This window comes from Poecilia formosa, unplaced genomic scaffold (genome assembly GCF_000485575.1).
Source record: "Poecilia formosa unplaced genomic scaffold, Poecilia_formosa-5.1.2 Scaffold465, whole genome shotgun sequence".
NCBI lineage: Eukaryota > Metazoa > Chordata > Actinopteri > Cyprinodontiformes > Poeciliidae > Poecilia > Poecilia formosa.
Genome location: NW_006800404.1, coordinates 181,616 through 206,642, shown reverse-complemented (window position 1 = coordinate 206,642; position 25,027 = coordinate 181,616). Strand labels below are relative to the sequence as shown.

General features: G+C 40.3%; 1 protein-coding gene across 3 annotated transcripts; it reads right to left on the bottom strand.

The window, feature by feature from the left end:
• Positions 1-214: 214 nt before the first annotated feature.
• LOC103156116 (protein FAM110B) lies at positions 215-23,692 on the bottom strand. 3 transcript variants are annotated; one of them, XM_007578047.2, is made up of 4 exons: positions 23,395-23,692; positions 11,878-12,091; positions 3,325-3,679; positions 215-3,222 (listed from the first exon to the last, which is right to left on the bottom strand). In XM_007578047.2, the coding sequence occupies exon 4, from the start codon at positions 3,209-3,211 to the stop codon at positions 1,805-1,807; it is 1,407 nt and encodes a 468-aa protein (XP_007578109.1). In that variant the 5' UTR covers positions 3,212-3,222; positions 3,325-3,679; positions 11,878-12,091; positions 23,395-23,692; the 3' UTR covers positions 215-1,804. The 3 variants fall into 3 exon arrangements, with proteins under 3 accessions (XP_007578109.1, XP_007578108.1, XP_016519553.1); XM_007578046.2 differs by lacking the exon at positions 11,878-12,091; XM_016664067.1 differs by lacking the exons at positions 11,878-12,091; positions 23,395-23,692 and having other exon boundaries at positions 3,325-3,877.
• Between the last annotated feature and the right edge of the window lie 1,335 nt (positions 23,693-25,027).

The following is a 25,027-nucleotide window of genomic DNA, read 5'->3' as shown; positions in this document are numbered from 1 at the left end:
CAAAAGACTGACTGTGGAAGGCAAAAAAAAAAGGAAAACTATGTCTAATTTTAATTGAACTTCACCAATATATCAAGTCCAACTTTGGGTTAGAAGTCTGACTATACCATGACATGATACTTTAGCTGAACCCAGAACAGATTTTGCATAATAACCTGAGGAAGTAACACAAAGGCTTCTTTAAAACTCAAAAGACAGAAATAAAGACGACAAGTTAATATTCAAACATATTTTATTAATGGATTCAGGATACACCACTGTAAAGCATTTTGGACCTCTTTATCAAAGACTCTTTGGGCATCCAGTGCCTGAAAAAAAAAAAAAAAGCATATTTTGTTTTCAGACGCTCTCTGAACTGATTGCCACTGCACGCTACTGCTGATTCTGGTGTGAAGAAGAGGAAGACCCGACCAGACTGAGAACAGTTCAACAGAAGTAGAAGCAACAAAGAGGAAGTTTAATACAGACCGATTCTCTCGCGCTGCGTGCGGAGCAGCAGCCAACACATCGCATCCCTTCTGTTTACTCACTGAACGTGTCTCTGCATGTGCATTTAAATGCGACTCAGCCTGATCTCTGCACACAAAATCCCCTATAGTTAAAAAAAAACAAAAAAAAAACATTAAGTTATGTTTTCCCAAATAAATATTGGTCCATTTATTACTATGCCCTCTTCCTGAGTCACGGAAGATGTGAGATCATCCTTCATCATATGACTCGCTCTTCCCCCCCGTGCCAAGACGCATGTGGTAAACCGATTTCCCAGGCTGCACCAACGCAGAGTAATCCAAGACTGCATCAGAGGCAACAAGTAAAAATCAGATAAAAACTCCCCTGTGACTGAACTGGATGTGCTGTGAATCTGGAAACCTGGGGCTCGCTTCCTGCTTTTTTTTTTTTTTTTTTTTTTTTTTTTTTTTTTTTTTTTTTTATCTTTTTGATATGACGTGCTACGGTATAGTGTATACAAACAGTTTACTTGCATGCTGACAGAAACATTTATAACAGTCTTACAGCCGACCATTTTCTCTGTAACTTTTTAAAAATACGCACATATTTGTGGAAGCTTTATTTGTAGGTTTCACAGTATGAGCGTGCTTCTCTTGCTCCTCTGCTTTCAATAGTCTCTGTGCTGTGCAACGTTTTGGCAGTCTGTAGCCAAACTCTGGTATAAAACACACACACGTACACACACCCTTACAGTACCTATAGGAACCTTTTAGCACCCTCTGCCTTCATTCTCACCAGCATTGACAATAATCTGTTATTGCTTGCAAATACCAATTAAATAAACTAAAAGAATGTAGCAATGCATTGTCCAGTTGCAGTCCTGACTTGCAGCCTTTAGAACAGAAACTAAGGGGTGCACCGACTGATCAGCCGGCCAATCAGCCAATACTTGCATGTGAAACTGATCTTATCTAGAAATCAGCTGCTGATTTTCTGTTTGTGTACCGTGAGAGACGGTAAACAAACAGACCCGCCGACCAGGTCACGTCTTCATGTTAACCATAGTCACCCTGCTATTCCCAACTTAGACACTAAATTTACCAACTCTTCAAGGAAAACATTTGGTATTTTGCCAAAATCGGAAACAGCAGGTCAGATTCCGAAAGATAACTAATCGACCAGAAATTTGCAATCGATGCACCTCCAACATAAACTGAGTCATTTCTGTCTTTTTGTCCAGAAAAAGTGAGTCCTCACAGGAAACTGAAGATAAACTACCAGATGACCTGGAACATTGATCCCGAACGTGGAAGTAAGGCAGCAAAACAAGAACGAACAAGCCGCCATCATCAGTCTAGACGTTCGAGACGCCACTGTTCGCCTCTCTCGCCTGCCGGATGCCGTACAGCCACTTGATCACTCGTGCGTTCCTCTCGATGACCGAGATCCCGTAGGGGACTCTGTCGTTCGTCCTCAGGGGCCCATCCTCGTCGTCCTCCTCCTCGTCACCGCCTCCGTACCCCCTCATCCGCTCTGCATCGTCCCCGCACTCCGAGCTGGGCGTGCTGACGCTACGGAGCTTGGAGACGGACACGATGTCTGAGTTGGCCCGGGTGAAGCGCTCCACGCCGCCCAGTCCCTCCACCTCCTCCGGGTCCAGCCCGCAGTAGTTGAAGAAGCGTTCCAGGTCAGCAGTGGCGCGTGAGTAGCGGTCGCTCAGGTCCGACTTGGAGCGGTGCAGGGATGGGTGCTTGCGGGAGGAGCCTTTGGAGCTGGCGTTGGAGATGCGCGTGAAGGCTGGGGAGGCCGGTGGGATGACGCCCGCTCGGACCAGCATCGGGCTGGGGGGTGGGTAGGCCGGAGGCGATGGCAAGGTTTGGGATGAGGAGTTGACCTTGGCTGGGAGCTGATTCTGTGATTGAGGAGGCGGCGGCGGAGGGGGGAGCTGGGAGTGTGCAACCTGACCTTGGGGGATCTGTCGGGGCCTCAGGTGGGGATGCAGTGCAACTCTCGGAGGCTTCTTCACCTCAGCATGAGGCCGAACGTCCACTCTGCGGACAGTCACTGAGTTAGGGGCATTGTAGGGGGCCTGAACACCGCGTACAACCCGTGCTGGGATGGGGGGTGGACGACGGGACAGTTCTGCTGCAGGGGCGCAACGGTTATTGCTAAGCAGGGAAGACGTGCAGGAGGAGGTGGATGAGGAGTTGTTGGTACTGTGGTTCAGGGGCTTGAGGTTGTTGATGAGTCTGTTGCTCTTGTCCTGCTCTGCAGACAGGCTGCTGCAGATACTCTTTACCCCTGACGATGGAGACGATGAGGAGGGGGAGGTGGAGGAAGACGACTGTGCTCCGTCACATACATCATTGATTAGATTATTCAGGATATCCAGGTTGAAGGGTCTCCTTTCCCCCAGCACCTCGCTGCCTCCCCGGTTCTCCACATCAGCTGGGCAGCGGGAAACCTTCCGGGTGGTCGGGGCACCCACATTGCCCTGGGGCATCATCACCGGGGGGACAAGGGGCTTCCGGATGAGCGGTGCCTGGATGGGCGCCTGCCGAGTCAAGGCCACCTGCTGGCTCTTCACATACTTGGCCTTGTCGGCCTCCAGGCGCTCCACGGCACTCAGCTTGCGGGTTCCTGGCTCAGCAGGGGGGCGGAAGTAGTTGGGACCCTTGTTGAGTATTCTGAAGGGTCTTCCTGAGGTGAAGGCAACGCCGGCCAGACGGCCATCTGAGGGCCTCAGCGTCTCCACCGGCATCACTGCAGGACCTGAAGCAGAGACGGAGGTTATTGGAGAATTCTTATGACTCTTACGTCAGACATCCCACCTCCCCCCTCTCTTGTGCCCACAGCCCACATTAACTTCCTTACCAGTTGCTGATCTGAGGTCCTTGCTTTTCTTCTGTCCCTCCTCTCCTCCTTCTTTTCTTCTTCTCTTTCCTCAGTCAAAGACTACTTGTGGGACTGGGTCAGCCGAGGTCAAATTCCACATCAGGACCGTCCAGACTGCCTCTGGCACCTCGGTGGCGACCCACTTGGGTGGGGGTTAGGTAGGAGATCAGGATCAAAGCCTTAATGAAGAACTCAAAGGTCCGCAGATGAGCCAGTAGTGATAGCAGTAACACGGCAGCCTTCTCTGATCCTCTTTATGACGTCCTGCTCGTCTGCTGCAGCTTATCCGTCCAGCTGTGATCAGAGGCAACAACTCAGCCGAGCCGCTTCAGTCCTGGAAAGGTAGAACAAGGAGTAGTCCGGGTCAGACTCAGATGGAGTTTCTGGTTGTTGCTCAACAAGAAAAAAAAAATAACAAAAACATCCATACACTTAGAAACACACTCTCTCTCTTTCTCTCCTCACACCGACACACACAGCTCTCTGTCTGACAGACGGAGACTCTCTTCAACTCTGGAGTGGAGCAGACTGGGGGGGGCAGAGAGGCTTTAATACTACGTCTGGCTCCTCCCAGGCGCCCAATCACGCTGCAGGCCGGGAGTCGTGGAGGCGGGAGCCACTCCTGTATTGGCCCGGCTCGAAAGGCACTCCAACCAATCAGATCTCTCCCCACCTCCCCTCCTCCTCGGAGCACAACAAAACACTGAGGCAAGGCTTTCATTCAAATGAAAATTCATTGAAAGGGAGAAAGGGGTGGACGGGTGCGGTGGGAGGGAGGGGGTGGCAACGGACGAGACAGATGCAATTTTTTACATTGACTTGCATCAAGCTCAGTGGGGTTCTATGACGACGCTGTGCAGAAAAAAAAACACACAATCGCACTTCTTTGTTCATCTCTGTGTCGGGAGGAGAGGAAACAAAGTGAAGAGTCTGTGTGTGAGCAACTGATTCTTTAAACAATTAAACAAAGGATAGTGTTATTTAAAGATATAAAGTGGTTTCCACACAGTTTAATAGTTTATGTTGGGTAAAACACAACTGAAGTCATGAAATGATGGTTTAAAGTTCAACAAAGGCAAACAGAGAAAGTTTCTATCAATTTATTTCTAGAAATAACAGCGATTAATTTAGGATTATTTACCTCAGATGTCAAAACTTCAAAGTGTTGCTGATATGAACAATCTATTTACTCCACTTATGTGTTTTTGGCTCTACTTCTACAGAAAAACAACTTCCCCTCCCCCAGGACAGCCGTTCATCTTATCATTTTACCACATTACCTCTACAGTTACATCACACTCAGTTAAAGGGCTTTCTCCTCCCTACCCCCATCTCTCCTCCACCTGCAACCCATCTATCCACACAATTTAATGGGGCTTTTTTACTGCCATCCTCCTCAGCATATGAACTCATTGTTTTTTTCCCCTGAACAACAGCAAATTAGAAAGAAGACAGAAAGCAAAACACATCACCACGGCATTAAGAAACAGGAAGTTGGTTTGTTTTAATTTGAGCCTCAAGAGACAGAAAAACATGTTTACTGAAGCTACGCAATACGTCCAGTTGAAGTTATCATTGCACTGTGTGCAATATCAAGACAGACTGAAAAACAGCTTACACCCATAAGCCATCAGGGCTTTAAATGCCACTTATTACCATTTATAACCCAATTTTAAATATTCAGTAAATATTTGTTATTGGCTGTTATTGATATCGGACATCTGCATCAGCCCAAATTTTTAAATTGGTGCATCCCTAGTTCCTATGTTTTTAATTTGACAACATCTCCACTACTAAATTTCTCTCTTGCTAGCAAGATCGATAAAATACAGCTTATTAAAACAATCTATTTTGCTATAATACAAAACAGTTAATCATTTAATATTTTCTGTAACTCAAAAAAGTTGTTTTAAAACATAAATGATATCTAATTAACGCATTTTGATTCAAAGTGAATTTCAAATTACTGCAACATGACTAAATTTGCATTATGCTGTAATACACAAATGAAAACATCATGAGATTAAATATTTTACTTTACACCGTAAAGTATCTACATTTAGCAACACTAAATGAACAAAAATGATCTTTCACAACACTTAAAAGTTACTTTGTCACAGAAACTAGGTAGTGTAGATGGTAGATTAAGCTTTCTTTAATATCTAATAGGCTGAAACTGGCAATCTACACAGTTAGAAATTAAGTCTGACGTCTTAGAGAAATTCTACACAATAAAAGTCTGTATTTGACAGAGTTTCGATGAGCATCACAAGTGTTGGCTCTAAATTCCTCATCGATCCAAAGTGATGAACGTGATTCAAAGCAAAGCTCAAACATGACCTTCAAAATACCAATCTTGCTTAAGTTCATAAGTTAGATTATGAAGAAAGCTGGTTTGAAATTTCTTAATGCTCAACAGATCTCTTCCTCTAGCGTGCTTGGTGGTTTGGATGAAGCAAGAGGAGAACTTCTCTTTCAGTAATGACGACAATTACTGAAGTAGGTTTGGATAAGCCTGATGAGCAGGAATAGATTTAAGGAAACTTAGAAGGAAAGGAAAGGTTTCAGAGTTTACTCTAGCTATTGGGAATTTTCAGCTGAAGGAGGAAAATTGACGGCATTATTTCCATTTGTTTGGACAACAACTATCTGAAAATTATTCTGCTCATCAGGAATGTAGTTTTTCTGATGACTAAACTTCCTTGTCAAAAACTGGTTTCTGTTAACACAACAATCTCTGAATTCCTCTTGTCTTAAGATTTGAATATAAGTGGAATTTCTCTTTAACACAGAATTCAGTGAGCTGAATGCAGCAACCATCAAAACTCTACAATTTATTTATACTTTTCATAGATGGTACGAGAATCCTGCTAGTGAAGGAAAATTATTCATGGATTTCTTCATCAAGCATATCTGTGAAAATGCAGCTAATGAAGCTGAAATACCGACGTGCAATTCTACTTGACACACTATTGGTAGACGTTTGGAAAACATCTCAGTTCCTGAGACACTTGAAAGCTGAATGAGTAAAACAGAACTTTGCTTGAATCTGATGGTTGAATAACCTCAATAACAGGCTAAAAACAATATATTTGTTATTGAGCTCATAAGTCTATTTAATCGCTAATTTATCAGCAAAAAGGGGTTTTGAATTTAAAATGTTGCTTATTTTGTCAGCGTAGTTTTTAATAAAATGTGATCAACTACAAACTGCTATTCTCCATTGTTGCTTTCTTTTGACAAAATCAGCAATCAGACTCCCTGATGTTGTCAAATCATTTAAACAAATGAAGGACTAGATGCCACATTAGCTTAAACCCATCTGCAGATAACTGACCCAATGACTCATGCATTATTCAGAAACTGTTTACTTACAAGGTAGTCATGAATAGAGAGACAGAGCACCAATTCTCATTAAGCTGCTAAATAAATTCACCCCATGTGGAGATCAGGTTTGGTCTAAGTATTTAAATGTGAAAGCTGTAGAGCTATGAGTATGCAAAATATCTCCAGGCTGGAAAGTCGTTCCAGCTGAATACTGTAGCTATTGTCATTCGTTTTCTCATGAAAAAGGGTCAGACGGCTAAACGGTCATCTCCACTAATGTGTGTGCAAACAACACCGCTACCCCACTGATCAATAGACCACATTAGCACCAATCAGCGTGAAGCACAAAGAAAACAAAGTGTAGAAGCATTTTTTGCAGCCACACACACACACACACACACACACACACACACACACACACACACACACACACACACACAAAAAAAAAACGGCTGATGTCTCCAAAAGCATCAGACCGCAGTCCCAGTCCAAGAAATGACATCTCTTTTCCACAGTGGAAACTTCGATTGGTTTCCTTATTATAAAAAAAGTGTGATCCACAGTGGTATGAATAAGACTGCTTTTTACATTTAGTATTTCCAACCACTAACTGTGGTTGGTGGATGGTGGCTTATGGTTTGTGTCTCACAGTGGATGTAACAATGTGGAGGGCAGACGATGTGTCAGAAAGTGAGTGGGAATGTTGCAAAAGAGATTAAATGGAGCAATAATAAGATGACATACCAGCTGGTTTTAAGGTCAAAGTTAACGAGAGAATAAAAAGAAAGTAGAAACGTGAGGGAAACAGGTTCCTCGACAAAAATCATGTAATCCTGCACAAAAAGTGTTCACACCCATTTAAGGACAGTGAAAACATGCAGAAGGAGCTCTACTCAACTCCATGTGTGGTGGAGACCCTGAACACACCATCACCATGGTGACAAATGGTGGTGGCAGCGTCAAGCTCTTTGTCAGGAGGTGGAGGACAGCTGGGCAAAGCAGATTTTTCTCTACATGTGCAAAGTTAGTAGAGGTAAAGGCCTTGCAGGAGAAATATCATGGTAAGGTTGCACCAACTGATCGGCTAGCTGATCGGCCAATACTTGCATGTGAAATCGATCTTATCTACCTCTGCAAAGTTCTAAAATAGATGTTGTCCCGGTTTGCTCTGCTGTGAGAGGACTGATGGACCCACCCACCAGATCACATTTTCATGTCTGCCATTAACAATAGTCAACCTACTTTTTGCCAACTTTAGCATTATATTTTGCAAGAAATGGTATAAGAAACGGTATAAGCCAAAGTCAGAAAGTCAGGCTCTTTAAAGATTGGGGAACGCCTAGAGAACTGTTTTCCAAATCTCAGCTGTTCAAACAGAAAATGGTACAAAGAAAATTGGTTTCTTGGGTACCTCAACATTTCTGGACCTTTTCTTCATCACATGTCACAATTAAATAACATTATATTTAATTAAGATTAAATGTGTAAATATTGTCCAAAACAGTTTATTGGATCATATTGATGTAATTTCTTCCACTAATATCAGAGTGATTGGCCAGAAAATTGCAATTGATGCAGACCCTAAAAGGCTGTTAAGGGAAAAAAAGCAAACTTTGAAAAGCTTAAATTATTTCTCATCCACGTAATTATATACTACCTTCCCAACAAAATACATTGAAGTTTGAGGTTTCAACATAACAAAAACTTAAAAAGTTCAGCGGGGTTGAATATTTCTGGGAACAGTTTACTTGGAAAAAAAAAACAGAAAAAGAGGATGTAGCCTTCTGAAGGTCCAAACAGTGAAGGCCTTGGCCAAGATGAGTTCATATGTGTGTATTCTGTGACGCCAGATTGTCGGTCATATCACAGCGGCCTTGGTCCCTGCAGACACTGACTCCCCACCCCCAGTCAGCACTGAAAACAAGAAAAGCTCCGCCCCAAAGAGTTGTCAGAAATGTCCTCTAATCACACGTGGATTTGACTGGAGGAAGTCTGGTCAAGTTTGATTACAATAAAAAAGAAGAAAAAAGAAAAGAAATAGTGAGAGACAATTTGCTCTCGAGTTTCTAAAACTAAGTGACCTGGTAAGTTTGTTAGCAGTGACGTGAGGGTTTTCCCCCGATGGACGAGGCAAGCAGGAAACATTTTACAACAGCATGACAATAAGAAAGAGGAAAAAAAACAACTAAAGGTGCTCAGCTATCTAGGTGTGTTTGCGTCTTGCAGGACGGTCCTGTTTTTACGGGTCGTCTATTTTTGGCTGCTTACCATTTTCCAGGGAAGATTTCAAACAATACACTGGAAATGTTGTCTTAAAGATTGCAGAAGAATTTATCTTCACCTGACACATGCAATATAACAAACACTGATGCGGACTTAGAACTAGCAGTAAAGGAGCACTGTCGATTGGTTTTGGAATGGAAACAGACATAAAACAGACATAACAGCGCACCAAACATCAAGTTATTGGAAACTTAAGAATTAACAGAATAGAATCACTTAGACAGGTGGTGCTGACATCACCTTTCTAATTCTTATCATGCCTGCCATATTCAAAGCTCTAACTATTCCCAATTTGAATTTTTCAAACCAGGCTCCATTTTATCTTGCCACTCATAATCCCACAGGGACATCCTGACTTCAACCAATGACAAACTGAAACAAAGAGTTCAAAAGGCTATCTGCCCATCCCTTTAAAGGCTAATTTAGGTGGGTGTGGGGGAGGGGCATGTCATGGGGTCCTGAGATGTCTAATGAAGACAGACAGCCCAGCAACACGTCTCATTGTCTTGGCCTGGACACACTGAGCTGTGAACTCATTTCCTGGAATCAGAAATGACCAACATGCATAACTAACATGACCGGACTTCAGAGTTATGCAACTATATTAACTGCAAAAACAACCACTGAACCATGAGTCAGTTGTTTTAGCACTTAAATCTCTCTTTGGCAGCATCCCGACTCCCCCACTCTGTCCATCAGCGCCTCCACCCCCCAAAAGGTGGGAAAGGATGCAAACAAAAACTTTTCGTGTTGTACAGCGTTTGATGCATGCACCTATTTATAAATATTTTACTGAGTTGGTTAGAAGCGAAAGGAATGAGGACAATTTTAGCTTAAAAAAATATTAATGAAGACAGAGAAGGAATTTGAAATGATTGTGTCTTTCAAAGCAAATTCAAAGACAAATTATTGGGAAATCTTTCTTACTTACTTCTCGTGACAAAATGTTCATTGCAGCCTGATATTCAGCAAGATTTTGCAGAAGAAGTGGAACTTGGAGAAAGAAGAAGCCAACACGATAATTGTGTTAGGTTATTTCACAATACTGCCCTGCTGTAAGGCCAGAAAAAAAGCTTGATCATCTATGAACAGCTGGTAGAAACTCAAAAATCAGATTTTTTTCTGACCAATGCATGCAGAGCATGGAGAGGCCTCTGCAACAACAACACTCTTCAGTGTAACAGTTGTTACAGGCAACTTTCTATTTTAATAACTTACCATCTCTTTACCTTCTTAAACTTTTTATGCTGCATTAAATAACTTTGATGAGATACAGAACCTGGATGCATGGCACAGATAATAGGCTAAAACTTATTGCAACGCAAGTAGTTTTAGGCAAAACATATTGCATACATTAACATTGCAATAATGATGAATATGAAGCCTACTGTGTTTTAATCTTTTGAGTTTCTACTCTGTCATGGAACATGCTGGCTTTAGAAATGTTACAGACATCAATTTCAAGAGGATCGTTCACATTAGACGTGAAGGAAAGTTGGAAAGTTTAATATCCGATTCCTGCCATTTTTTTTCCCTTTTATTTAGAACATAGCAACAAAATCCTGGTTTACACCAACTTTTCTCTCTCTCATCTAAACAGTGTCACTTTACCTCTCCTCCAAATAATTACACACCTCTGCTGCAGGAAGGCTAGAAAATGATCATAGTCGGCTAAAATCAGTATCAAAGCTTTGCAAAATCAGATTAAAAGAAATTGGCTCCAAATCAAATGATGCCGTTTCACAGCTGTTTTGTGTTTGACCAAACAGCTGAAGCATGCAGTTTATTCAAATCACTGCTAGCATCAATGTTAACGATTTTAGATGAAAGCAGATACAGTTTTGCATAGAATTCTCTTTTTACATTTTCCCAGGAATGATTCTCAAAACAGAGATGATAAATCCCCAACTGATCCGAGAACAGAGTTAGCCATACATTAGAGAGGGAATGAGTGGATGAAGGCAACTACTTTCACCTCACTCGGCTGGAGCTGATCCGCAAAGATAAGCAGAACACATACACACACACACACACACACAGACTTTGACTGTCACACACCTGGGGGCATAAAGCACACATTAAACGCTCAGTTTTATGCAGCAGCTACAGCACCCGAAGGCAAACAAAAAAAATAAAAGGAGAAAAACAAAGACTTTTCTCTTAACATGGTGAGAAACGTTCCAGAAACGAGTAATCACATACTGCTGCCCTGACTCAGATCCAGAACAACCATACACACAATCACACACACAGGAAGAGAGTGGTCACCAGGATGTCAGTGTTGGATTTATGATTAAAGTGTGTTACTCACAAACGCGCGCACACTCACACAGAGGTCTCATTCTCCTATAGTTAACCCTTTGTAAACCCTGGTTCTGTTATCACAGACAGGTGTTGGCAGCAGAAACAGTTTATATTTGTTTTAGCCAACAGTCTGATTAACTCTTCCTCTTCAATCTAAAACAATCACATTATGCAGTATGAGAGAAAATTTTTCCTTTCTAAAACATCTTCTCAGTGCCGTGTGTTCGTCCCGTTGGCATGCTGCACCGCGCTTCAACCCATTACAGCTGGGAGAATGAAAACCTGCCTGAGTTTATAATTCACATCGGTATTTTTAGATCTGGTATTCGCAGAGAAGGACAAAGAAGTCCAGTCAGCGCGCTGAGAAGCTCTACAGCTACTCATACTATCGTAGACATTTTCAGGTGCTTCTTGGGACGCTTTACAATAAATTTAAATGCATATTTTTTTCTTGGCGGACAGAAGTATAACGCAAAAAAAATCAATAGATGACAAATTAAACTAAAGTGGAGAAAATAGCAACAAGACAGCCCCTTCTTTTAAGTATCTAAACTCATATCTACACAACGGATGTACAGCTATCTACTCAAACATGCAGGATATAGAAAGTGTACTTACTCTAACTAAACAAGCCGTGAAGGCAGCTCTGAGGAGTCCCGGGCTTCACTGAGGGAAGCAGGTAACAGTGCAGCTTTATAAGTAGCGTCGTGCCTTCCTGTGAGGAAGTGTTCAGGCCAAATGGGGAGCAACCTGAAAAGTCTCCCAGCTCAACAGACTCCAATCCACTCCTCCTCTTCCTCTGCTGGCTGATGAAGACTCCACCCTGCTCTGCCTAGAAGCAGGAAGGGAGGTAGGGAAGCAGGAAGTGAGAGCTTTAACAAGAAACCACATGGTCCTTCCAGCACTTTATTATGATCCGGCCCTTTGTTGTTGTTTTTTTATATAGAAATTATTTTACCTTCCTTATATGGTTTACCTCATTTTATCTCCTGGGGCAACACTGTTGAGTTGAAAAGTATATTGAAGGCAACAAAAGACTTATTTATTTTTATTAAAAGTTGTAAAAATGTTTTATTTTCATCTGCACAACTGACACTAGAGATATGAATCTTTCAGGGTCTAGCAATTAGTGCCATTTTGCAGCACAATCAAGTAATTATGTTAACTTCATTTGGTACAAAAAAGGTTTACATAATCAAATATGACTTAGAAGAAATTTGATTTTGTCACCTAATGTCTTGAAATGGACATTTATGGCGGATCATTTGTGACCCAATTACTTCACTTCTGCTTTTGATCTCACTTAGTAGATAAAAATATCAGTGTTTGAAGATAACCTTTGTGTTAGTAGAATTCATTCTCCAAGGCTGTATTTTGTCAGCTGATCGTCTCCCAAACATTTGCCTGGAAGGAATCCAACTAACTCACCTCTAGCACTGAGGGCTGTAAGTTTATCTGATCAAAATGACTAAGCTGCTAGTAAATGTCAACACAATTAGTTGTTCAATAACCCAACAGTCAGAGTAGCTCACTGAATGTCAGACGTCAGAAAACAAGCACTTCCATATTGGCATGATTATATAATGAACTCAGGGTAAAAAGTTGGAGTGGAGTCCAACTAAATATAAACAAGGGAAGCAATGAGTTCAGTTTGGTGGCATGTTTATAATACCAGTAAACATTTTGCCATTTCCCTTTCCAACAAATTTCTTTGAGTCGGAAAGAAATTCTAGGAAAAGAAATGCACTGTGAGGCAGCTGATGAAGGAAGGGGTAATCCTGTAAGCAAGGTGTGGTCTGTATCCTGCTTTTAAAACCTGGAAGCAGAGATCCAGGAAGAGCTTTACTAATGCAACACATTTAAAAGCAAGTAACCAATTCCTTATATGGTGCCTTGTTCAGATATACAAACTTCAGCATGTTTTACTGAGATGACATGTGACACACCAACAATAATTGATACTTAATTGTAAAGTGGATGTTTCTGGATCCTTATTGAAACCTGAGAAAGAGGTAAGGCAAGGAAAATTTTTGTATTGGTCATATCTTAAACACATTTTTTCTGCTGGCTTATAAGGCTGGTATATACTGTTATAAAAATTACTTTTATTAAAATGTTTGTTTAAAACCCTGTAGCGCAGGGCATTCTGGAGAAATACAACGAAAACAAACGGTCGAGTCTAGCACTAGCAAGAGAAGCTTGTTTTTTGCCAAAAACAAGAGAAATCCTACAACCAATAAAATCTCATGCTACTCCATTTTTGTTTACATTTCATGACGCTGACCGTCTTCTTCAGAGGTTTTTGTGTTATTTCTTACAGTGGTTCTTGGTGCAGCACTAGGTGATGTATAACAGTTTTTTCATGTGGATGAAAATATGCATTTTCCCAGATGTCCGGCTACATGTTTGCTTGGCTTGACATTCTGTGGCAAGAGTTGAAAATTGAGTTTCTAAACAGGCTCTGGAGTATTGATTATTTAGCAAAGACCAGCAGACACGTCAACGAAGCTGCAACTTCAACAAAATGAGATCCTAGAACTCAGAAAGGCCAGAAACAAATGCGCGTCATATACTTGGCTTTAAAATTTATGCACTACTTTGTGTTTGTAACCCGTCACATAAAAAAATCCCAACACAATATAATAGCTTCAGCAGATTTTTTTCCTGCACACAGTTGCCGAGCATCCCTCCCTCCTTACAGTCCAAGCATTCAGTACTGCTTGTTTAAAGGAGTCAGCAGGGAGGGGTGCGCCACACTCACCTCCCTGTGGTAAGCACACATGTTCACTGTACATTCTAACACACAGATTCAGGCACTGCACCCCCCATCTCACCCCAACAGTCTTAGGTCAAACCCACATGACTGCAGTGGTCAGTCCCTCTACAGAGACAGAAACAGCGGGCGGATTTCCCCTGGACTCTTTGCTAAGCATGAAAATAAAAGTAGCGGTAGAGTCCAAAAAACACAGCGGGAGTAGATAGTTGGTATAATAAACATTTCAGCTGGGTCAACAAATTCCGACACACCACCTATGGTGCCAATCAGACCCCTGTCCCTTCCTTCCTCCCCTCCCTTCCCTACAAATATTGAAAGAACAACATTGCATCGCTTCACTCCTTCAAAATTCCAGCGTCCTATTGGCTTTCTTCCTCATCTCTTATGAACGCTACAATACTTCTAAGCTGGTGGCTATATATTTTTTTAAGTCACAATACTTTTGTAAGTCTCCTAGCAGCAGTAACGTAACTCCATGGGAACGTGAACCTTCTGGCGGAGACGCAGCGGAGGCAGGTGGATTAAAAGTATTAGTGTGAGTGTGCAGTGCCTTCTCATTTGGCCAAACACTTTGTGATTCCCAACATTTAGCACACTCACGTGCCTGCCTACCCGTAAAGTGATGAGTCAATATTGACACCGCGATGGAAGTTTACAAAACACGCACACACACACATTAGTGCTCCTTTCTTATTTCCTTGATCCGTCACTTGGTCTTTTTATAGAGACCACCATAAGAGAGCGATGGGTATTAGGTTCCTCTGGCTCCTTTCTCTCATACCCAAATCATAATCTCTGTCACATTGTGCACACACACACTCCAGAAATGCAAGGCGCGCCAACATTGCCACTCACATTACAGCATGCCTCCACAGGCCCTGTCTGTGACACCCCACATCTGTGTTGGGTTGAGAAATCAACCCACATCACACTGGAGGAAATGTCCTGGGAAATAATTGTTAAAAGGAGAGACAACGTCAATATCTCTTCCAATATTAACGTCAGTGGAAAAATAACTTGCGCGAGGACACGCAAAATGAGCAAGAGTAGTTTAGGAGCATGTGGTTTGAAGACTAACTCTGAAATTATGCTACGTATTTGGCCATAAACCTGGAATTATTTCAGGAATGATAATAGATGGGAGCTGGATTCAGATTTCAAGAAAGACTCGGTTAACAATGATATGCAGTGTGTGCTGAATTTCACAGTCAAAACAAATATTATGGGCTGGTTCTAGCAGAAATGTTCTTTACGAAAAAATGTTTCACAGGCCATAAATTTATATAAACAGGTAATGTAGCCAAGGAGACGGCTGCTAGAAGTCTTCATTGAACTGAAGAGTTTGTTTCAACAAACTCTTCAATTCAATGAAATTGAAGTACAAGAAAACTACTTTTTTGGATATTTTAGCTTGCCAAAACTCTGACTGACAAACATAGATTTTTTTTTTTTTCTACAGCGCTTTGTGATGTCATGTCTGTGAGAAGCACTTTATAAATAAACTTTACTTACATGCACATTGTCACATAGATATATAGTTAAAGCCATATTCCAAAACATGATCATCCCTACCCTTGTAAAAAAAAAAACAGCTCCTGGTTCCTCACTTCATTTCACACAGAGGGCCTGGACCCTCGGCTATTGAGAAACGATTGCATCATCATGGTAGGGGCGGAGTAAGATATTGTCGGACAAGATCTCGCGATATTAAAAGAATAAGAAAAAGAAATCACAATATTTCTCACTCAGTTGATTGTTATGTCATGAGCACTTTGCCTTGTTAAGTTGTAATAAAAGATAAACTACACTTAAATCATTAGTTTGGTTACATTTTAGGTTTCCAGTAGGAACTACGAATGGCAAAAGAGTGACAATCAAGGCATAAATAATGTGTACACACTGCATCGCTATAACAACCAATGCATGGATTTCTAAGGGTATGACAAGCTACTTAGCAATCACAACACACCGTCAATAGCCATTGGGAAATGTTGTACCTGTTGTACTGCAGACCATATTTGTAGCATGGTGCTATGAAAAGATCAAAAGAAATCAGAAAAAGATTGATCAGGGTTTTCAGTTTTTGGCAAATCTATAAAAATACAGAATAAATCCCATTGCTAAAGCAGACTGTAAAACAGCGCAAAAAATTAACGTCATTATTCACTACTTTTCCTTCTGTTTGCTGATTGGCCTGGTAGAAATTCTCCCTGACTGAATTTAAGTTCAAGGGAAATTATAAGAGCAGAATTGCGTAGGAAGGCAATGACCAGGCTACATCATACCACAAGTTCAAGGGTTTTCTGGGCTTAAAAGAAAGTTTCCAGGCACTGTGCACCTATATCCAGTAAAAACAGTTCAACACAATAGAGCAACATGGATCTATAACATAGACATGCTACATCCTACTTGTTCGAACCGTCTGGTTAGTAGGTCAGTGGGTCCAGTGAGTAGGGGGCAGGGTAGATAATGGTTAACCCAAAGTATGTCTCTAGATAACCTCTAAACAGCCGGACGCTCTGATGACAACAGGCAGAGTCTATCTCACGTGCAGAGCTGGCACATGGCCTTATGGGAATAAAAAAAGGAAGGAATGAGGAAGGGAAGGCTGGGATTCAAACTGTCATCTGCCTAAGAAGGGTGCAGCAAGTGAAAATAAATGGGCAAGCATGCCTACAGACAACTGCTGCAGAGAATTTGAAACCAATTAGTACATAAGTACCAAAAGTTGCTCACTTAACCTGAGCAGTAATCTATATTTAGGTCCTAAATGTCTGGTTAACCAGCCTATGACCCAATTTGAAATAATGACTCAATTTGGGCTGCCTGCAACACAAATGCCAGTAGATCCAAATCCACTCCCACACTAGGTGGACAAAGAGGAAGCATTAAGGGAGATCTGTTCAGACGTATAAAACTGTATTACATAACACATTAAAAACTTTTATTCAAGTAGACCAAAACCTGAAGAATCATAGTGTTTTGGAAGGACAAAAGTGAGGGCCACCTGTCTGAGTCAGTATTGAGTTCATCTAAGGATCGTCGGCAACAAGACTGGCCATCCATACGTGAAGAGTCGGCATGCGAGGCCTGAGCCACTGTAGAACCAGAGACTAAAACCTGCCAGGACAAGTCATGCTGACCTCATTCCTCAGCAGGAGGCTCGCCCAGGCTGCAAGCGTCCAGAGGCCTGAAAGGCTGGAGGGAACTCCTGCAGTCAGGAGACTGGGGAATTCAGGACAAATATAGCTTATAGATTTAAAGCTGATGAGTATTCTCCATCCAATCTCTCTGACTAAGAACTATTTTGCAAAGAATAGGAAATGAAATGTCGGATGTGCAAAGCTAGTTGAGACATTCCCTAAAAATATAAAAAACAGCAGTTAGGAAAATATACTTCTACAAAACATCAAATCAGGATGAATAGTAGATACATCAACACAGAGAATTTTATTGAAAAACCTCAAATTATTTTCAATTCACTTTACACTAATGTTCTTCTTTGTATTGGTCTGTCACATAAAATACCAAGAAAACAACGCTAAACTAAAACTAACTAAACTAACTAAAATGTTAGTTGCCTTAATCCTAAAGTGCTAATCATTCCTTATTTGCACTCACACTCAAGCAATAAATCAGCAAAAGTGGAAGATAAAATGCTAATTTCAATTTAAATAATATCAGGTCTTGAGAAACTACCACCCTCAAGCAGCAATTTAACTTTGACTTTATAAATTACATGTACAGACATATTGTGTGCATTTATGTTTATATCTTGTTCTCTATTTGTGTTTTACTCTGTTCTTCCATGTTTCTTGTTTGAAAAAAAGGTATTTGGAAATAAAAGCAAGAGAACATGAGGGCAGGAAATGGAACTACAGCAGAACTTCACCCACTTCAAAATAAGAGCATGAATCTAAACGACTACTTGAAGAACTCTTTAACATCTAAACCTTCAACACAGATGTTTAACTTTGCTTAACTGAAAGTTTACAAAACCACCAAGTAAATTAGCACATTAGAATTTATCCAGAAAAATGTATTTAGGTGATGATGAATGCTTTCAGTTAGCAAAAGTACCAAATGAAAACTTTGCTCCTCTACTACCACATTCACAAGCTATTTTGTCGTTTAGGCTGTGCACCCACTGTCTGCCGTTTTAGGGCAACCAGAAACAATAATTTTTGTGTTAAATTTATCGGATGTATGTTCCAAAATGTACATGTGAGCCACGTCTTTTTTGAAACAATGACTTTGCATTTCCCTCTCTCCTTGCAACCCATGTGCATATTGTTCTCACAAACAACAAACAACAAACATGACACAGTACGCTGATGTTCTGTGTTTTTAGCGTCATTCTGTGGCAGTGTTAAAGCTCCACAGATAGGCCCGGCATGCTTAGTACAGTTTTTTCTGTGAAGCTGCATCCTGTCATGTGGACGGGAAGCAGCATCCTGTCCACATGACAGTCTTCATTGATTTTTCTTAATTTTCTTCTTGATTGTTTACATAAAAATTGGCATGTCTGTCTCCATGTGGAGGGAGACTGAGTTGACAAAATGTGTATAAAGTTCCAGGAGTCATAAATACTTTTGCAATCCGCTGGATTTCTGCACTACAGGCAGAGGTGCAGTTAACCACATACAAACACAATGACGCCATGCTGCCTTGTGCTGCATTTTTAAAAACGCATCACTAATCCAAATGTGTCATAAAAGATGTGAAAAATTAGTCTGTGGTGTTTTCCAATTAATCACACATTTTCTGTTACACAACTGACTAAATGAGCAGACAGAGGTTACAGGCTCATGCAGTCACATTATATTCTAACTCTATAACATGAATCTAGGTGGGGTGATAATATAGCTGAGATTATATGTTGTAGCTTTTCTGTCTGTGCAGTAACTCTACTATGCCAGAGGACATCTCCCATAAACCTAAATTAGAAAGGATTCCCTCTTCTTTTTTTCCAGATGAGCTAAATTCAAAAACAGGGCATCACCACAAGGGAGGACCAAAATACTGCAGGGTAAACATGAACAGCAATAGGGAAACAAAAAAAAGACAGACAGAAAACCTCACTTCCCAAACCTCAGACATGGTGGCGGATAAAACGCTGTGAAAAAGATGTAAATCTTAAATTCTTTCTTAGCTGTGAAGATTAAGAATTGAAGCAGCCAAAGAAAAACTAAATACAAACAACTTAATGAAGCTCAAAACAGAATAAAAACTAGGTATGCACCAATCCACTTTTTTACTTCTATCTAATACCGATATCTGAGGTTTAGTATCAGCCATTACTGATCTGTTACACAAAACCAGAGCTGAACTGATTGAAAACATTTGTATCTCTAAATAAATGTACTGAATTACAAACCTATTTAATAACCAGTACAGCACACTTACATACACATATATCAACATGTAAAAACAACTTTAATTTGTCTAGTTAGGAGTGCAATAACCAATGTTTTTATTTGTTTAATTATAAATAAACTGAAGCTGACAAAAATAGGTTGACTACCTTGGGATCAATACAGATATTAACATTGAATCGGTAGATCTCTAATAAAAACCATTTCATGGATGTCTTATTTTTATTACTTTAAACTCATTTCTCCCTCCATTCTCAAAGGATTTTACTCACAGAAAATATCCATATGCTAAAAAAGAAAACTACCTGTACCTACCTAAAAAAAAAAAAACATCAACCCCCCTAAAAAAAACAGAAATATTTTTTCAGTTTTTTGGGGGGAAAAAAAAACAAAAAGCAAAAAAGAAACAATGAAATTCAACAACCTCGAGTTGCTGGATTTATACTGAGATTATTAACAAGGAAATGAATCCCAACTAATTTTTCAACATTAAGAGAGGCTAAATATAACCATACATTTGAGTTTTTTCTATTTGAACAAAGTTTTGAGAACCATGCATTAAAGCCGTATGAATATATTAGTGAGATCCACGACTCTCTGAGTGAAGCACTAAGAGGTAGCTGTCAACATAGTAAACCTTTCTGAAGGGGTGGGAGTAGCTGGAAAGCAACAGGAAAGAAGTCAAGTGTTAATTCCAAGAAGAAATCTGTGCAGACACAATTTCCCAAAGTGCCATGCTGAGAGGGAATATTTACTTGTCTAAAAATAAAGAAACATGTCTATTTCCAACATGGGTAGTAGTTAGAAAAACAGCTACACTGCCGGTAAACTATAATCCTTCAACATGACAAGATGTTCCAAAAGCACGCTGGGAGCAAGTTCCCATTTCCTGCTTCAATCCCAGCGAACGAGCGGTCCCAGAACGGGACGCCAGTGGGTTGTGGTGGGCCTCTGCCTTGAGCTGAAAACCTCATAAGCTTCTTTCCAGACACCACCAACCCTGATTCCTTAGAGCTTTTCATTTCTATCCCTGCATAAATGGGAAGAGAAAACAAAATCTGTTTGCATTTCTCTGAAGACAAAATTGTATAAGAATCTGTTGGTTTCTACCAGCAGTGCATGAACTCTGTCATAAGCTAATACTGACTGAGGAGTGAAAGAGAAGCCAGGATGTTCCAGAATTCCAGCAGCATCAGCAAACCCACCGTGAAGAATGCTCCCAACACTGAAAGCTCGTAAAACACGCTCCACGCTGACACGTAGACGGACTTTTCTAGGCTGCAGGATGCGCATTCCCGGCCTGGGAATGATTAAGAATGGAAATTACAAGGTGGTGTGTGTGTGTTTGTGTTGCTGTGGCCCCAGGGAAGATAATGTCTGAGAGTCATTCACACCCTCTGGTTAATAAGAGCTGAACAAGGTGACAGCTACACCAGACTTTCTGACAGCGTAAGGCAGAGACGGAGCAGTTCCAGAGGGATTTGCCCAGCTTCGTCACTCCCGCTGTGTGGAAATCTTTCAGATAGTCATCAGTTTTCAGCTGACTCTCAGTCTACTGAGGAAGGACAGCTTGAGCCAATACAGGAAGGGTCATCTGAGTAATAGAAGCACATTTCAGGTTCAAACTTCCTCCTATGACTGAGAAAAGGGAACCATTTCCCTCCCCCTGGTGGAAATACATCAACAGCTTTACAGAGGGAAGCCCATAGTGACCTTTACACCACATTCATATCCTCCAATGCACAGGTGGACTTCCTCTCCTAACGCATCACCATGCAAATACAAATCCGATTAAATTCCACTTTTGACATTGGGAAATTTTTTCATCAAACGGCTAATTTGAAGGTGATGTTAGCATCCAATTTGAAAGATTCAGTATTTTAGTAAAGGGCTAAAATGCCCACAGGATTTTGTGATTGTTTTTATGGTTTCATATAATCAAAACACCGATATTTTGGTACTACCTCAGAAGTATTTGCAATTTTTGGGCTTACGTATGACAGGAACTGTGACGTTTTGTTACTCACTATATGGATCGCAGTCTATGATTTGACAGCAGGTAAAGCTGAGGCAGCATTGTAAGAGAAGTAAGAAAAACATAATCACTTAAAACCAATGTTTTTGATCTTTTTTGCTCACAATTATGCTTTAGCGCCAATAAATGCGTGGATCTGCTGATTTTGTGTGAATTTCCACAATCGCATAGAAGTGGTGCCCCCAAAATATTTTCATAGGGGTGGTCAGACCACCCCAGTAAGAATTTCAGGTGGGCACAGCTTAAAAAAAAAATAAAAAAAATAGTATCATTTTATTTATTTATTTTGTATTCATTTGCTTATAGATTTTTACATTTACGTGGGACATCCAGAATTTTTTAAGAGGGGGCCATGACTCCCCAAACCCCACTTTTGGAACACCACTGCCGCACAGTCACAAAAATCTAGAGGGAATGTTTAATCTACCTTAAAGCTCCAGTTCATGACCTAAAATATGGATAAAATCTACACTGCACTAAAGATTGCATGAAGATAATGTGTTGCAATTTCAAAACTTCGGGCTTGTGAATCAACTTTCAGCAGATTCAAGAGTAAAGTTCAACTTAATCCAATTTCCCACAGTTAACACTACCTCAAACATTCCTCTCAGCTCTTATCACTGTACAGTCACTTCAGGCAGTGGACAAAATATTCCACTGAGAAATAGGAATCACCTTCAGGAAGCATCACTGGCTTCCCTGTAAATGTACAGTCAGATCCCTGGTTATTCTTCTCCTGGTAAATTCAGATTGAAAATAATTGTATTTAACAAAAATTGAAAGCAAATGAGACAGAGTAATCCCAAATGATAATAAAAAAATGCAAAAGGTGTATAATTTTTTTTTTTAATTGTCTGTTGTCTGGGATAGTGAAAGTAATGTCTATTGCTATCAATAATTGCTGATCAGCTCTTTGCATGTATCCACTGGTATTTAAACGATTTATCTTAAGAGTTTTGTGTCGTTGAGATTGGAAGGCCTCCTTACCATCACCCTCATCTTTAGCCACCTCCACAGATTCAATTCAGAACTCTGACTATTCCGCTCTGTCTTTCAGTCAGAAGAAACAAAAAGATGAAAAAACTAAAAGTTTTCTTTAACTCTAGATCTGCTACAGGAAGGGATTGTAGAGGTTGTATTTTACTTAACATAAACTGATAAAAAAAAAACTAATAAAATATTAACTAATGATATTTCTTTTCAAAAATGGTCAAAAACTAAACACTGAACTCCCTTAAGAATTACATTTTCTCAGCCGGCAATATATTGATGTGAAATAAGTGTCTAAAAGAGAAAATATTTTGAGTGTAACCTGAAAATAATGCAGATTAAGTTCACACTACTCTTCATGTTGTAAAAATGTTTAAACAATTCAAATACTGTATCTTAGGCCCCATACTAGAGCTTATCGTGGAAAAAAAGGATTCGTCATAAAATCAAGAAAAATACAGAGAACCCTAAGCCTCTTCTTCATGAGAGCGCTATGCAACAGTCTTCAGTCAGAGCTTTTCAAAGGTCTGCTGCAACACAGACTGCTACAGGAAATTCTTCCTGCCCACAGTCATCATCATCTACGACTCTTTTAATTACGGCAAATTAATTGCATCTGGTTGATCCAAAGTAGGGTTGTTGTCAACGCCAATAAAACGACATAATTCTTTTTTGTGTGTGGTTCCACAAGTAGAGCAAATATTTCACATATTGTGGTGTTTAAAAAAATCTTCTATCATATCAGTATAATCAGTCCAGGTATGAACACTCAGAGTAATGCAGATGGTGACCTGTAGCTTGCCCAAATTCGTTAAAAACTGTTAGGTAGCCCATTAAAAGCATCAACACGAAAGCTACAAATGGGATGCTAACGTAAACATCGTACATTATTTTCTTCACACATGTGCAATATTTGTTGTGTTCATAACTAAAATGTATAGTCGTGGGAAAACACGTACCTTTCGTTACTGCAGCTTTTCTGAGTCAAACGAAGCTGGTAGGGTGTTTTAATAAAAGTTCACCAACGATATAAAAACAAGCTGGGAAAACTTTCATTGAAACTTTCAATGCTAGCGCGGTTGATTCCATGCGCTAGCCCAAATAGGACTGCAACAATTACTTCCAGCCTATAAAATACGAGCATATAGTGTCTCATACGTATCCAACATGATATTAAATTAATATGCTACTCTAAGGAAATTACAAGTTTATAAAGAATTATGAAGTAAAATTAAAGGGGTGTCTGCGTAGAGCACCCCTTCTCTAACGCGTTTCAGCTTTGGTACGGTCCGCCTTTCCTTCATTGGTCATTCGGGGCCCTTCACAATTTTTGGAGGATACTAGTGTGCGGTAACCTAGCAACTACTGTTTCTCGCGAGAATGGACTCATGGCAGGCAAACCTCTGCCAAAAACGTAATAGAAAACATAGACATTTGAGTTAAACAGTGCTTCCGATATTTTTATTCACTCATATGCTTCTATATCTTTTGTTTCGTCTCAAATCCTAAAAGTTAAATACTATATATAAAGACTTGGTTGTAGGGTTAAAAACTGATAAATTTTCCTGTAAAAAAAGGGGGATTATTTCCTGTGGTGATTGAGTAACCATGCTTTAATATAAATATGTATCCACTGAGAAAATCCCACCATAATAATGAATCAAATTACTTTCTAATAAAGAATACAATAATTGTAGGGTTGTAACGACCCCAGAAAACGTCCTTAGTTGATAGCTTTCTCCAGTGGAATCACTCCTTTAGAAAACTATATGAGTGTAAAATAAATCTGAAAATATCATGCTCTGTTGGCACGTAAATTCTTGCTGCAAATTCCAATACATACCCATCTGTATATGCATGTATGCTCATTTATATCACTTCTGAATGATGCACACATATCAGGGATTGTATTGGAAGCACTTTGCCACAATCACATCGTCAGAGACAAGACTTCCATAGCTAACTTACATACTAAATACTTAAATTTAAACCTGTTCTCTGTGCCATACTTGAAACAATCATCTCAATTGAATTTCAAATCAATTTGAGAGCACACAAACAATTTATTTATAAATATATTTGTAAATAAATCCAGGCAGAAAGAGAATATTTTAAAGCTAACAAATCCCACAGAGAGTCATCCAAGAAAGATTCGTTCACTTCAGCAGCGTCACAGACGTCTTTTAGGTTCTCGTGGAAATGGCCAGTGGAAGGGCTCAAGTTCAACAAATGACAAAACAAGCTGTGGGGATGAGCTAATGTTTTGGCAGCAAACTGCTTTAATTAACTAATTCAGGACAGCCTGAGCTCTAAGGAGAGGAGCGTTTTTCTCCCCTTGATTCACGTGTGTGCGTGCAGAGGAGACTGGTTCCCATGAGGACAAATGTTATTTTGTTCTCCTCTGAAACCCAACCGGTACTCCTTGGAGCGCTCTCCTTTGACTCAAGGAGAGGAGGCTAAACGTCTGGATGAGTGTTGATAAGAATGAGAATGATGCAAAAATTTCCACACATCAGAAAAACTGCCAAGAGCAGCATGAGATGCGATATGACACAAATTATAGCTGCAGATGCTTGCCTTACATCTTTTCTG

Bases quoted from the DNA above. Each gene is read 5' to 3' on its own strand.
- LOC103156116 (XM_007578047.2), bottom strand. From the start codon at position 3,211: ATGCCGGTGGAGACGCTGAGGCCCTCAGATGGCCGTCTGGCCGGCGTT.